At 32.7% G+C, this 15,709-nt stretch overlaps 1 protein-coding gene across 21 annotated transcripts in view; it reads left to right on the top strand.

Annotated features, from left to right (window-relative positions):
- AHI1 (Abelson helper integration site 1) overlaps nucleotides 1-15,709 on the top strand; it is a 210,875-nt gene that overhangs the window by 65,325 nt on the left and 129,841 nt on the right. For all 21 annotated transcript variants that reach the window (XR_010126792.1, XR_008503349.2, XM_054493553.2 and 18 more), the window contains 4 exons: nucleotides 1,195-1,301; nucleotides 2,505-2,623; nucleotides 3,743-3,873; nucleotides 5,202-5,342. Coding sequence is in view for 19 of the 21 variants with exons in the window: in XM_054493553.2 (XP_054349528.2) it covers nucleotides 1,195-1,301; nucleotides 2,505-2,623; nucleotides 3,743-3,873; nucleotides 5,202-5,342 (498 nt within the window). In the remaining 2 variants the exon portion in view is untranslated. The remainder of the gene's footprint in view (nucleotides 1-1,194; nucleotides 1,302-2,504; nucleotides 2,624-3,742; nucleotides 3,874-5,201; nucleotides 5,343-15,709) is intronic.

Genomic DNA, 15,709 nt, shown 5'->3' with positions numbered 1-15,709 from the left:
GGTTGCAGTGAGCTGAGATCGCGCCACTGCACTCCAGCCTGGGCGACAGAGTGAGACTCCATCTCAAAAAAAAGAATAGTATGTTTTAAAGATGCAAAACCTAAATCATTTTATTATCTGAAAGAATGAAGAAATTTATTGTATCTATTAAATAGTCACTTTTTACATAATTTCAGAGACTAGGCATGTAGGCTAGTGCTATAATTAATTGGTATGGGATCCAGATCAAAAGGATAATACTGCTGATTTACTCAGTTCACCTGTAGGGATGTTAATAAATTTGGAACATATTCAGGAAAGACTCTGAATAGAAAGGTATCTGAAAACTAACTCTGTCATAATAGCAGTAGTTCAGATTATAAAAAAGACATAAAGACTTTCTTCAACTATTTGGCCATAAGATATCCAAATGTGCAAAAAAAAAAAAAAAAAAAGGAAATTGGTTCATGTTACTCCAGTGGGTAGAGGTGGGCCAAAGCTGTAGAAGATAGATTTTCTTTGTTCAGAATTAGAAAGAATATTTTAATACAGGGAGCAGTTCACCAGTTGAATAGCTGTTTTATAAAATACTGAATTCACAGTTGCTGAACAGCCATCTGTTGTTAGTGGTGGTGTTTGAGATATTCCTGAGTGGGTATGAAGTTGAACTTAATGGTCTCTGAGGTCTGTCAACTTCAAGATTATTTGACTCCAAAGAATTGATGTTAAACTGGAATACCTGTTATTTATTATTTTATTCATTTCTTGATCATTTAATGAGTTTCTATTGAGTCTTGGGTATTATACTGACACTGCATATTAGAATATAGGTATTTTTCTAGGAATCCAAAACAGATTTGCAGGTTAATAAAGATGAGAAATAATGTTACATGTCGAATGGTTCAAATTATTTGGCTTTGGAATATGAGCCATGTACACATGTACTGAGAGGCTCATTTCTTTTTATAGTTAAATTCAGGTAAGTGAAGAAGGGAAAGAAGTCATCAAAAATAATTTAAAAGAGTAAAGAATTCATTTAAAGATAATTGGGGTTTGTTTGTGAGTTGCATTTTGATTTTTGGCTTTTTTAAACTGAAATACCTTTTAATAGCCCTTCAGTTCTTTGACTGTTTTACTGGGGTATGGTTTCCCCCAATTTCCTATTATTTGTTTCTAACTCTGTGTGACATTGAGTGATCTTATTTTTTTAAATAGGTCATCATATGTATTCAGGAGACTTTACAGGGGTGATTGTCGTTTGGAATACCTATGTCAAGGTTAATGATTTGGAACATTCAGTGCGCCACTGGACTATAAATAAGGTATAAAATCATATTTTATATTTTGGGATTTAATTAAAGAAGTTGGAAAAATCCAATCACATGACTTTAAGATAGGACGTCAGGACATTCTCTTCTCTCATTTCAAAAAATTAACAGTTTTTCTTAGTTATCAATAATTAATTAGCACAACCTCCTGATGGCTGACTGATGATATAATGACTTATTGAAGATTTAAAATTTTGGCCAGGTGTTAATTTCACTTTTTTATACCCCATTTGCACTGTGGCATTCAGTAATCCATTGGGTGACATTTATACTAAAATGAGATGTATGTTATATTACCATCGATAAGTAATAATTTATATTTTCTATTATATCCTTTTTCCTTGGTCCAATTATATCTCTAAAAGCAGTGTTGTCAGTATTTTATCAACACTGGTGTCTTTCAGAGTTACGCAATTATTATGAAGATCTATCATTTAATCACAATAATTGTTTCATTTGAAATTTGCTGAATAGAAACAAATGAATAAGTTCTTTCATTTGGGGGCTGGAGTGTTTTTAAGACAGATTGTATGTTAAGCAATTTTGTTAGTGTACATTTTTTACTTTTTATTTAAAAATACAAATGAATCATTAAACTTGAATTTGTTCTATATAAATTGATTCAGTTTCTGCCTAACATACCTTTTTCTTCAATTTTTCATAATATAATTATGATAGTAGTTGAAAAAAGACACCCTAAGTGAAAAATAATTTCCATGAATTTTAGTTAAATCTGTTGAGTCTATCAGATCTGTTGAAAAAGCAGTTCATTCTGTTGTTAGAAATTCTTATCTAAATAAGAATAGAAACTTGAAAATTAATTCTACATGTGGTTTTGAATTTATAAAAATTGGAAGCTTATATGATTTTAAACAAAAAATTTAATGTTACAAGATGTGTTTGTTGGAAGTGCTTCTTGTTTGGGACTGACTAAATTTTGGGAAAGTGAACATACTACAAAAACACATACTAATTAAATGTGCGTTTGCACATTGCATAACAACACAAAAATACAATTCATCAGCTTTGTTTTCAGCCCTAAACTGAAGTTACTCAGAATCCTTTTGCTAACAATTTTAAAGCATCCTATACAGTGGAATTGGAAATGATATTTTAAGATTAATTTTGTACCCCCAAAAAAGTTTAACGTTAGACAAACTTTTCAGTAGTAGTATTTTTTTTTTTTTGTCATTTTAGGAAATTAAAGAAACTGAGTTTAAGGGAATTCCAATAAGTTATTTGGAGATTCATCCCAATGGAAAACGTTTGTTAATCCATACCAAAGACAGTACTTTGAGAATTATGGATCTCCGGATGTAAGTATATTTCAATGTTGACAAGATAAGTACTCACAGAGTAAGTAATGAATTAAATTATATTTATAAAATTCGGTAGTAGTTCTCAACTAAGCAGTGTCCCCACACTCACCAAGGAACATCTGGCAGTATCTGGAGATTTTTTTTTTTTTATGTTGCTTCTAGTATCTAATGAGTCGAGATAAAAAATATTGCTAAGCATCCTACAGCCCATAGGATGGCCCCCCTAAAACAATTATCCAGCCCAAAATGTGAGTAGTTCTGAGACTGAAATGTAGTTAGTTGCTTTTATTTTCACAACTAAAAAAAAGAAACTTCTACCTTCAACGATGATATTGATTGATACTGATATTATCACTATGATACTGTTACAGCATTAGTATAATATAACTACAGGAGAGGGCTTTTGATTTATATGTCCTTGTTTTTTTATTTCCAAATAATGGCAAATGTAGGGAAATATCCTTCCTGTAAAAGGTGGAAGCAGCGTTCTGGGAAAATCAACATGGACTTCTAGTGCACTTTTGTTTGATGTTAGAGATGATAATAATACCTAACCTGGCACAAAGTGTGTGCTGAAATGGTGTTTACTGTTTTTTCGTGAGTGAAAAAATATGGAAGGCTATGTACCATATTTAGCAGATGGTTTAATAATATGTTTTATCTAATTTTTTTTCAGAGATCAAATATTCCTTGTATTATTTTAAAAATTCATCAGGTAGAAAAATATATGAGTATAAAAATTCTATCCATTAGTTTAGTAACCAGCTCAAATGCTACTTCCATAAAGTAATCTCTCTTGCTCTATAGCTAGAATTAATTTCTCTTGTCCAAGTTTGAAAAGAACTCTTCTGTTTTTCTTTTGCAGTACGTTCTACATCCACCTTCTATTTTACGTTGACATGTTTCTCCTCTCTTGCTAAATTATAAACTCCCTGGGCTCTTGGGACTAGCTCTCCTTTATTCTGCATCCATTATATTATAGAATGTCTCCCATATGACAGATTCTCAAAAAATGTTTGTTGAATGGAAATTAAGTATTTAAGAGAAAAGATTTTATACCACCAGTCATTTACATGATTAAGACAGTTACATTTGTAAAATCTTTTTTGCTTGTAGATTAGTAGCAAGGAAGTTTGTAGGAGCAGCAAATTATCGGGAGAAGATTCATAGTACTTTGACTCCATGTGGGACTTTTCTGTTTGCTGGAAGTGAGGATGGTATAGTGTATGTTTGGAACCCAGAAACAGGTGAATATTTATTGAACTTTAAAAATCATCTGGGGAGGTACAGGGGTTTGAAGAAGTGTGAAAATTCTACCATTTTATGGAATAGTTTTCAAGGAAATTCTGATTTCAGGTTTTCAATTATGTTTTTTAAGATTAGAAAGCCTTTAAAGGAACTCAGCTACAGTCTAAACATGTATTAAATTTTGTTCTCTATTGCTTTAATATCTTTATGGATTTAGAATTTCACATTATAATTCAAGGTTTGTTCTCTCATGGCCTATAATGAGACATTGCTGATCTTAGAAAAGCATTTAATGGAGACTAACACAAAGCACAAAATGTTACAAGCTGAATTTGGAATATGATTAGGTAGACAAATTGTTAAACATCTATATTTTCATTAGTAACAGAAACATACCTGTGAAAGTTTTGATGTCTGAAACTTAAATAGCAAGTTGCCTGAATTACTGCAATTCAGTTTTTTTCCAATAAACAATTACATTGGGAAGCTCACTTGTGCCTCACCTTTGCTTTTCAAAAGAAAAGCTAAAGCTACATGAATGTTTTTAATAAGAAATTGAGAGAATTTCGTAAAACTAACTTTAAAATTTCTTTAATGAACAGTATTTGATTTTTTCCTTGTTTTTTTTTTATTCTTTCTGTTAGGCATTTTGACTAGTCAGGTAACTAAGGTTTTTGTTTGATTGTTTCCTGTACCGTGTTTTGATGCTTTAGCATCAATTCAGTAGCATTAAGTCTCACCTTCAATAAATGAATCTAGATTCTTTGCTTTTTGACTCCTGACTGATTTTCCTGGATTCCACAGATCTCTGCTTTAGACATCTTTTAGGCCATAGTCATAGGTATCTTTCAAGCAAATGGGTACCTCAAACAGCATCTGGGGAGAAAAAAAAAAAAAAAAAATGGAAAAGTTAATCCTTCACCAAAGCTCAACCAACTAGAGTTTCTTTAGTTTTAGAGTCCTGTAATTTCTCCCGTAGTTCTACCCAGAGTTCTCTGTCATTTGGAGTTTGCTTAGCTCTGTCCAATCTCCAATCTCAGAGTCATATACCTCTCTACTTCCATCTGTGCCCTTTGTCTTTATTTTGTGCCTTGGAAGCCTCAATGAAGAGGTAGAAAGTAGAAAGAGGAGGGTCAGTGGAATGTAAAATAAAGATAATTTAATACATTGTTACTCAAACATTTTTAAATATTTGAGGTTTTCACATAAATAATGTGAGCATCATTGCTGTAAATATTTTCTAATAAATGGCAGAATAATCTTGTAACAAGATTTATCAATACAGATATGCTCTGATATACATTTTTGAATCTGTCTTTTTATTTAGGAGAACAAGTAGCCATGTATTCTGACTTGCCATTCAAGTCACCCATTCGAGACATTTCTTATCATCCATTTGAAAATATGGTTGCATTCTGTGCATTTGGGCAAAATGAGCCAATTCTTCTGTATATTTATGATTTCCATGGTAAGTCTACCACTTGATAAGTAAAGAATTTTTAGAGTAACCTTTACATTTAGACTGAACTGGGAATCTGTCTGGAATTTAAATGTTGACAAAAGTACACATAACAATTGTGCCCTTATGTTGGAATCACAGAAAGCTAGCCACAAGTTTCTTTGTAAATCAATTTAAGTAAGTAGAATTCACCTAAAAATTATTTGGAATATGTTAACTAAATTTAAAAGGTAAATAAAACTTAGGGAATACAGATCTTTAATGTTTTCAGTTGACTATTGAGTTAATATTTTATCCTATGTTGTTACTAAAGCACATAGTTTAAATAAATTGTAGTTTTGAGAGTTTCTTAACATAAAAAGTAGGGGGAAAATCACGTCAGTGAAAACATCACCTGGAATTAGAAATCTAATGTCTTCCATGTCCTCAATTACGCTATTCTATCATTCTGAGAAATAATAAGGAAATAAAAAGTTTGGATACATTATTTTTCAGGGACAGTATGGTATTCTAAGAATTCTTTGGATGTATGCTGGTTTTCATATATTTCTTTAATTTCTATCTTGAAATTAGGATTCCACTCTTCTATATTATACTATTAGTGCTGTCATTCTCAAAATTGCATTTCTATTTTCTTCATATATTCTTGTACAAAAATGAAAAGTCTTTGTTAGTTTCTTTGATTTGCTTATGGAAAGTTAAGTGTATTAAGTTAATATAGATTGAATTGATTAATGGTTGTGATAAATACTAAGTCATTAGGCAATTAAGTTAGAAATCTGAAGTTCTTGATCACAGCGTGAATTATATTATGCCTTCCAGGGTAAATTATGCTAGAAAATAATGTGTAAAATCAAAATTTAATCTTATTTTAAAGAATTTTAAAGAGAAGAAATCATTTCTGCAACACATACTCAGATTTATAGAACTCTATTACTAATGGTAGAATTGCCAAGCAACACAGTACCATTTACTATTACAAGCAGACATTAGCAAAAATAAACACTGCCTGATTATAGGAAAAAATAGATGGATTCCTCAAATCATTCAATGTCCAAATCTGGTGTCTAGTTTCAGCAAGTATCCTGAAACAGTTCTCTCTTTGTACCCACTCTAAATCTTCACATAAATGAAGAGTTATACCAAAGTACTTTATATTTGGAACTGTTATACAGGAAATAGGCAGCACAGTTATTTCCTCAGACTCTTAAGAGGTTTACAATAGTCTTCATTCAATTTCTAATTTGTTTTTTATGCCTTTGAAATTTTCACTACACATACACATTAAAGTTCCACTCTATCTTTTCTTAAAGCAATTTATTTTTTGTCACTGACAGGATTTTATCATCAGAGTAGCCCAGGATAGTTAGGTTTGCCAGTTTGGTTTTTAGGCAGTAAGCATAGAAGTCCATTCTAGAGGCCTAGTAGGAGGAAGAGCTAAGCATTTTAGGAGTCCAGAAAAATGGGGTTTCGGCTCCATTCTGTTACTCCAGTGACCTTGCACAAGCTTCTTGCCTTCCTGAAGCTCCATTTTCTTATCTATGAAGAGGTACTACAGTACTAATACCTGTCCCACCTAAGAGAGGTATTTGTGAAGATACTATGAGACCACGACTGTGAAAGTACTAGGTAAATTGAGAAGCACAATATTAAAACAAAAGATAAAATGGGTTGTTATGCCCATCCAACCAGTAGACACTTGGCTATATATAAGAATTTCTGTTTTAATATGCTGATAGGCATCTCTATATGGAAAGGAGTTGAGTTTTTTCTCCTCTCTTTTATTCTGTTGGTCACTCTTTTATTTATTAAAGTATGTTTCTTTCCAGGTCAATTTATTAGAATATAAATGCATAAAATTAAAAACATAATGTTGTTTCCACACTATCTTAATGTGCAAGAGGAAGGATTTCCATGAGCATTTTAGAAATCTAAATATTCAAATAATAGGCACATTAAATTAAAATTATTTGTGCAATATATCACAAACACAATTTTTGATATGCAAACACACCTTTACAAACAAATTAAAACTAAAAAATGTTTCAACACATTTTCCCAACTCGTTGCTGTCTATTTTTAAAAAGAGGAAGCTTAGGAAGAAGTTAAGTAATCTTAAGCCATCTAAGATTTAGCAGAGTTCTTGTGAATGGTATAGATCCATAAGAAAAGTGTAATATTTATTACTGACCTATTAGAGTTTTGTCTTATGTTTTATTTTTTAATACAGGAATACTTTGCTCATAATTTTTTGTTTGAAAATAAAGTTTACATATGGCTTTACATAAATATTTTAATGGCATAAAATTCAAAAAACACAAAAGATTTAAGAGATTTTTAAGTGGTGTTTAAAAAAAATTATCAGATAATTTTCCAGGAAAATGGAGCAAGCTTAATTTTTTTATAAGCTAAACAAGTTGTGAATGAGACCACAGTGGTAACTAAATGTATCATCCATCTTTCAGTTCTAGCAAAATCTGTGAAGAGTTAGCAAGCATCTTTCCCTGGTAAACATATGTTCAGGTTGTGGTCTTTTGGGTCTTTCATTCTACTGACTTTTTGCTTTTTTTGGTAAGAAATACGATTTTTACTTTCAGAAGGCAGTTTTATTTGCCTGATGTTGAAAGGGTTAATCATCCAGTAATACAAAATTTAGTCACAGAGTACCACAAATAATGTACTTTTAGGATTCCCATAATAACAGAGTACTAGTCAGAGAAACGGCTTCTACTGAATTAAATTTATGAAGCTAGACTTCAGTTAATGTTTTGTTATTAATCAATATTCATCTGAGTCTCTAGGATATTGTTCTAAATTTAATAATAATTTTAGTAAATACTTACATAGCATTTTCGTTGTTCCTGGTTCTGTTTTAAGCATTTTACATATATTTAAGTTTCTGCAATAATCTTATGACATAGGGGCTGTTATCCTCGCTTTACAGGAGCCATGGCGTTAAATCAATGCAGTTTGCTCCTGGAGTCCATGCTCTTATTTGCTACACTAAATTTCCTTTTCAGCAAATTTCTTGAAATACTAGTTTCTAAATGTCTAATAATCAAACCTTGTTTTTTCTACAGTACAGGTTTTTCTATGTTTCTCTGTGGAGTATGTGGTTTCCTTGTATTTTCTATACTTTGTAAGAAGCAAAGATGGAAGCTTGTTCATCTTTTTCCTACTAGTACCTACCCTGAATACTGACACATAATAAATATGCATGTAGTGTTTTCAGTGGAGTCAAGTCTAATTTGAGAAGTTCTCAGCATTGTTTGATAATTCTAGGTAATGAGGCTGATTTTTCACTAGGTGGCAATGTCTCCTCTGAACCAGAGTTAATACTGAGTATATTAACCAGAGTATATTAACCCGAGTTAATAACAGAGTATTAACTCTGGTTCAGAGGAGACATAGTTGTAGTATCTTAGACAAGACAAATCTTTATTAAGCACCTATTGTGTGTCAATTTGAGCTGTGTTATGAAACGCAGGAATCAGACTCAGATTACCATTCTTTTTTCTAGTCCTTTGTACTTCCTAAGTAGTTGTTCACATCTCTAAAAGAAATTTAAACCAAAAAGCAGTTTCTACTACTGACATGATTTTATTAATACAATTCATATTAATTAATGATAGCCTACATTGTCGTTGTTGACAAACTTATTTTTTATATTGTGGCACACTTTACCAGAGTTCAGGGCAACATGTACCTTTAGTTTCCTATAAAATTTGTTATTTAACTTGCTCATTGCCTAGAAGCATGTGATATTTAGAATGCCATATGTCTAACATAGTACCTGGCATGTTACTAATATGCAATAAATGAATAAATGTTGGCATTAACAATTACAAATCCTGTAGAATAGCATTTTTTCCTTAAATTTTATAAAAATATATGCTGAGAGGCATCATCAGTAAATTTGGGGCTAATAACAGTGGTAGTAGTAGCTAACATTTATCAAGCATTTAATATGTCTACCAATCTTATGAGCATTTTACATATATTATCTCATACCATCCTTCTAAAACTCTTCATTGTAGATCCCATTATTATCCTCATTTTGCAGATGATGAAATGAAGGCACAGAGAGAACAATAATTTTCCTAAAGTAACACAGTTGGTGTAAAGCCACCATTTTGTTCTAAGCTGACTCCAGAGTCCATGTTCTCAATGCATTAAGCTATCTGTCTTAGGCACTTATTTAGTCCTTGCATTTCCTGATCAAGAAGTAAATTTAAAAAGTAGCTAAATATTCCTATGGTAAAATGTGTTGTTGGTTTTCAATTTCAACATTTAGGAGAACCCCTTAAGAAAGGAAGTTTGCTTATCTAGTATTATTAATAGTTCACTCCCTTAAAAATGTGGGGGGTGGCTGGGTGTGGTGGCTCACACCTGTAATCTCAGCACTTTGGGAGGCTGAGGCAGGAGGATCGCTTGAGGCCAGGAGTTTGAGACCAGCCTGAGCAACACAGTGAGACCTCATCTCTACATACATACATATATACATACAAACATACATACATACATACATACATAAAAATAAAACTTTGAGGAGTAACATAATTATGATGTAATAAGCCATTATGTTCTCAATATAGTTTAAAATACAAATATTCTTTAGTTTATAGCATTAATTTTTTTTTTTTCTTGAGACACGGTCTCTGCTCTGTCACCCAAGCTGGAGTGCAGTAGCACAATCACAGCTCACTGCGGCCTCAACCTCCTGGGTTCAAGCAGTCCTCCCACCTCAGCCTCCCGAGTAGCTGGGACCACAGGATACTCGACTAATTTCGTGTGTGTATTTTTTGTAGAAACAGGGTTTTGCTATGTTTGAGACAACCCTAGGCCTGGTCTCAAGTGATCTGCCCACCTTGGCCTCCCAAAGTGCTGGGATTACAGGCGTGAGCCACCATGCCTGGCCTCATTAAATTTTAATATAACTCCTTTTACAATATTTTTGAAATCAGATAATGTCTAGTAAAAATAAATTTAATATCCACAGTTTTATGTACAATATAGGTAAAATGTAGTGGTTTTCTATATTGGAGATAGCTGTTTGTATGTATTCATTTGCAATACCATGTACATACAATACATCTACAAATATAGAAATACATTTGTTTTCTATGTTCTGTATGGCATTCATTTGTAATACTTATGAATAATTCAAAAGCACATTCAGATAACATAATTCTCATACAAGATTATGTCATTAAAATATACCTAATAGTAGGGCAGAATTTTAAATATTTATTTTTAGCCTGGTAGGAGAAATTAAAAGATAGAAATGCCACATTTTAAGACATGCCAAAACTACCTGTTTCTTGGTTATATGCTGAAGTACCTATTTTAATATTATTCACATAATAGGTACTTTGATAGGAAAGTTTGTATCATTCAAGAACTCAAGACATATGGAAAACTTAGTCAACTTGATAGTTTTGAGCATAAACCAGAGCCCTGAATTCCTCTTTAAGACTTTTTTTTTAAATGTTTACAGTGGTGTTTTTAATTGCACTAATGCATGAATGATATGATGTAAAATAGACAACAATAAAGACTGGAGTAAGAGAGCACTGGCATTCTAGACAAAATACTACCACTCTCTATTTGACCCTGATCAAATAATTTACCTTTCTGCACTTGTTTTGTTCCGCTTGTAAAATTAGAATAGCATATATTCTATTTTATGTCAATATTTTTATCAAAGGATAAAATGAAACTATAAAATGAGGCATGAAGCATAAATACAGGCATACCTTGTTTTACTGATGTTTGCTTTATTATGCTTCATAGATATTGCGTTTTCTACAAATTGAAGGTTTGTGGCAATTCTATGTTAAGCCAGTCTATTGGTGCCATTTTTCCAACATTGTGTGCTCACTTTGTGTCTCTCTGTCACATTTTCGTAGCTCTCAAAATATTTCAAACCTTTTCATTGTTATGTCTGTTATGGTGATCTGTGGTGAGTGCTTTTTGATGTTACAATTGTAATTGCTTTGGGGCACTACAAACTATACCCATGTAAGATGGCAAACTTAATTGATAAATGTTGTAAGTGTTCTGACTGCCCCACCCACCAGCCATTCTCCCGTTTCTCTCCCTCTCTTCAGGCCTCCCTATTCTCTGAGACACAGTATTGAAATTAGGCCAGTTAATAACCCTGCAGTGGCCTTTTAAGTATTCAAGTGAAAGGAAGAATTGTACATTTCTCATTATAAATAGAAAGGTAGAAGTGATTGAGCTCAGTGAAGAAGGCATGGGGAAAGCTGAGATAGGGCAAAAGCTACGACTTTTGTGCCATATAGTTAGCCAAGTTGTGAATGCAAAGTAAAAGTTCTTCATCAGTGAACACACAAATGACAGGAAAGTAAAACAGCCTTATTGCTGATATGGACAAAGTTTTAGTGATCTGGATAGAAGTTCAAACCAGCCACCGTACCCTCTTATGCCAGAGCCTAATCTAGAGCAAGGCCTCTAACTCTCTTAAAGTCTATGAAGGCTGCGAGAGGTGAGGTAGCTGCAGGAGAAAAGTTTGAAACTAGCAGCGGCTCATTCATGAGGTTTAAGGAAGGTAACCATCTCCATAACATTAAAGTGCAAGGTGAAGCAACAAGTGATGATCTAGAAGCTGTAGCAAGTTATCCAGAAGATCTAGCTGAGATCATTGATGAAGGTGGCTACAGTAAACCACAGATTTTCAATGGAGATGAAGCAGCTTTCTATTGGAGGAAGATGCCTTCCAGTAGTTTCACAGCTAGAGAGGAGAAGACATGGATCAAGGAGTAATTTTGACTTTCACGTCTTAGTATTTAAGGAATACATTTCATAAGTCCATAGCTGACATAGATAGTGATTCCTCTGATGAAGCTGGGCAAAGTACATTGAAAACCTGGAAAGGATTCACCTTTCTAAATGCCAGTAAGAACATTCATGATTCATAAGAGGAAGTCAAAATATGGACACTAACAGAAGTTTGGAAGAAGTGTATTCCAGCTCCCATGGATGACTCTGAGGGCTTCAAGACTTCAATGAGGGAAGTGACTGCAGATTTGGTGAAAATAGCAAGAGAACTAGAATTAGAAGTAGAGCCTGAAGATACGAATGAATTACTGCAGTCTCATGATCAAACTAGAATGGATGAGTTGTTTTTTATAGATGAGCAAAGAAAGTAGTTTCTTCAGACAGAATCTACTCCTGGTGAAGATGCTGTGAACATTGTTGAGATGACAACAAAGGATTTAGGAAATTCCATATATTTAGTTGGTAGAGCAATGGCAAGGTTTGAGAGGACACAATTTCTGTGGGTAAAATGCTATCAAATAGCATCACATGCTACAGAGAAATCTTTCGTGAAAGTAAGAGCCAATCAGTGCAGCAAATTTCATTGTTGTGTAAAATGCCACAGCCACCCCAGCCTTCAGCAACCACCCCATTTATCAGTCAGCAGACCCTTGATTAACATTAAAGCAAGACCCTCCATCAGCAAAAAGATTACGATTAACTGAAGACATAGATGATTGTTAGCATTTTTTAGCAATAAAGTAGTTTTTAAGGTAAATGCATTGATATTTTAAACATAATGCTATTGTGTACTTAATAGACTACAGTATAGTGTAAACATAACTTTTATAAGCACTAGAAAATTAAAAACATATGACTTTCTTTATTGAGATATATGCTTTATTGCAGTAGTCTGAAACCAAACCCGCCATATCTCTGAGTAATGCCTGTGTTATTAGAGTTCATGAACTAGGCTGCAGTCGGGAAATTGTAGCTATTCTCTATAGCAGGGTATGTATGACACATTTTCAGTTGGATAACATTCTGTGTGATGATTGATAATGGAATAGGAACCAACAAGAGCAGAATAGCATGTACTGCAGGGGATTTGCAGATAGTTGATTCAATTTTGATATCCAGCTAATCAATTTGCCAGATGTTGGTAGATGCTGTCTCATTTGTTTGACTGTGAGACTTGAATCTGCTACACATTACTGTATAGATTTTGAACAGTTTTGTTAGTAATACTTCAAAGTTCTAATTGATTTACAAGGTATGTCAAGGAAATATAGAATTGCCAACAGGCCCTGAAACACAGGCTACCAGAATTGAAGTGTTAAGTCTATAGAACTTCTTGGATCCATCAACTCGGTATCTCAAGATAGCTGAAGGAAGAACAAGTCAGGCCAGATAAAATACAAAAAAAAAAAATCATAAGTCTTGAACATTCACTGCAGATGTTAGAGAAGGAGAATGCTATATAACTGCTAAATGCTGGGAAACTAAATAAGTAGAACTACCAGCTTATAGGGATGATATTATAACTGGAAATATAATAGTTTATAGCTAAAGAAATTAGGTATCCAGTAAGATGACCATATAAAGTAACAGGGCTATATATAATGAAATGTCTTGAACAAAGGAATTAAATGGTGAACCAAAGGGGAACCTTATTGTTAATATAATGTAAGAGAAAGAATATGTTGTGATTCCAGGTTGACTTTATTATAAAGTCAATAATGTAAGTACATAGATTGTAATAATAGCAAAGTTTGCATTTGCTTCAAATGCAAAGGGCAGTGGATTAAAATATCTTATTTCCTCCGTCCTTCCTCCTATAAAGATAAAAATCTCTTGAGAAAACCACATTATTTTTTCATAATTGTTTAACTCAAGAACATACACAAAAGCACCAAGCTTATTATATAAATCAAAGGATTTTCCATCATAAAAACATTCTAAGAATTTTTTAATTTTGTAAAATTTTGAATCCCAAATGATAACCTATTAGAAGTAAATTTAGAAGGATTTTGATGGATATAACATTTCTTTAAGCAAATGTAGTTGCCATCTCTGTGCTCTCATCATCTGTGCATTCCTCTGCTGTACCACTTAGCACCTTGCAGTAATTTATTCTCCTTCAGAAGGTCGAAACCTCAAGTGGGGCCAGTGTCTGTATTCCCAGAATCTGCTTAGTGCATGGTACATGACAGCTCTTCAAAAAGTGAGGAAAAGATGGGAGTGAGACTGTTAAAATTATGAGTTTTAAACATATCAGGTTAGATGAGAGCTAAATTTTAAATATGCAAAGTTAAATTAACACAAAAAGTAATGACAAAGTGAAGAAATAGAGTTATTTAATTGCAAAATTATACTCTAACCGTGGCCTATGTCAAAGTGTTTTAGAAACCCCTGAAATATTAAAAGCATAGAGCTTGAAGGAATATCAGAAGTCATTATTAAATCCTATTAATATTTTACAATGAAATCTATATAGTCTAATACAAGTTGATGTATGTATTTGTGGAGGCTGGAGGAGGGGGAAGAGCACAAGAACTTGTGAACAGCTTCTGTTTCTAGTATCTGAGAAACTAAGTCTTTATGAATATTTCTGCAGATTTTTTTGTGGCTGCCTTCACAGAACTAAAGGTGTTAAAGATAAAATAGGGTGTTTAATTTGACCCCTTGAATACCAGTCAGTTGGCTTTTATATAGAAAATTTCCTTTAGATGACAAGAACAAGTATTCATAATTGTTTGTATTTATTTGTGTTATCGGCTTCCATCTGGGCCATTTTAATCCTTCTGAAAGGCATATTAATACCTGGAAAAATAAGAAAGAGTAATAATTAGGCTCTGGTTTTTGTTACTTTTTTTTCCAGTTAAAAATGTCATTTTTAAGAAAGAAAAATAATACATGTTTAGCATATTATAATACTTAGAAAATAGTTTGACAAAAAGAGTAAAATGAAAAATACTGAAATCTTACTAACCTATGTAACTGTTGCTTACATAGGTGTATGTGCTTCTGGGCCATTTCTATGCATGTTCGCTCACTCAAATTAAAATGAAATCATGGTTGGTAGGTACACAATCTCAGAGAAAATATAGGGAGTTAAAAAATGTCATTAAATAATTAAACCCAGTTTTATTTTCCATTCATAGCAGCAAAACACAATTAAATGTTGAAAGGACAATTTTAAAAAGCAAATAAGACCAAGATCGTGAAACATGATATGCATTTGTTTATTTATTTATTCCTGAAACCCACCTACTAATGTTAAATGTTCCAAATTCCAGTTCATGGAGCACTTATTTTCTTTTACAGCTTTAAAGTTTCTCTTGTTCTGTAAGCAGTCTTTGAATAGTTGAGGGTCATAAGTGTTCTGATTGTTTTGGAGAAAAGTTCAAAATGTGTAATGAAAAATAATAGTCAAATCCACAACAATCTACAGAGAAATGGCTACACTTCTGTTTAAAAACAGTAATTAGTATTGAGGAATGTACATCACTAAAAGAGTGGAGTGTAAGCAGGTCCTCTCCCTTGATAATATCCTTTGGTACTCACTAGCAGGGAGAGAACACCAATTATTATTG

Source organism: Pongo pygmaeus, chromosome 5 (genome assembly GCF_028885625.2).
Source record: "Pongo pygmaeus isolate AG05252 chromosome 5, NHGRI_mPonPyg2-v2.0_pri, whole genome shotgun sequence".
NCBI classification, from domain to species: Eukaryota; Metazoa; Chordata; class Mammalia; order Primates; family Hominidae; genus Pongo; species Pongo pygmaeus.
The sequence above is the reverse complement of the archived record's forward strand: the minus strand, read 5'-3'. Positions and strand labels throughout refer to the sequence as shown.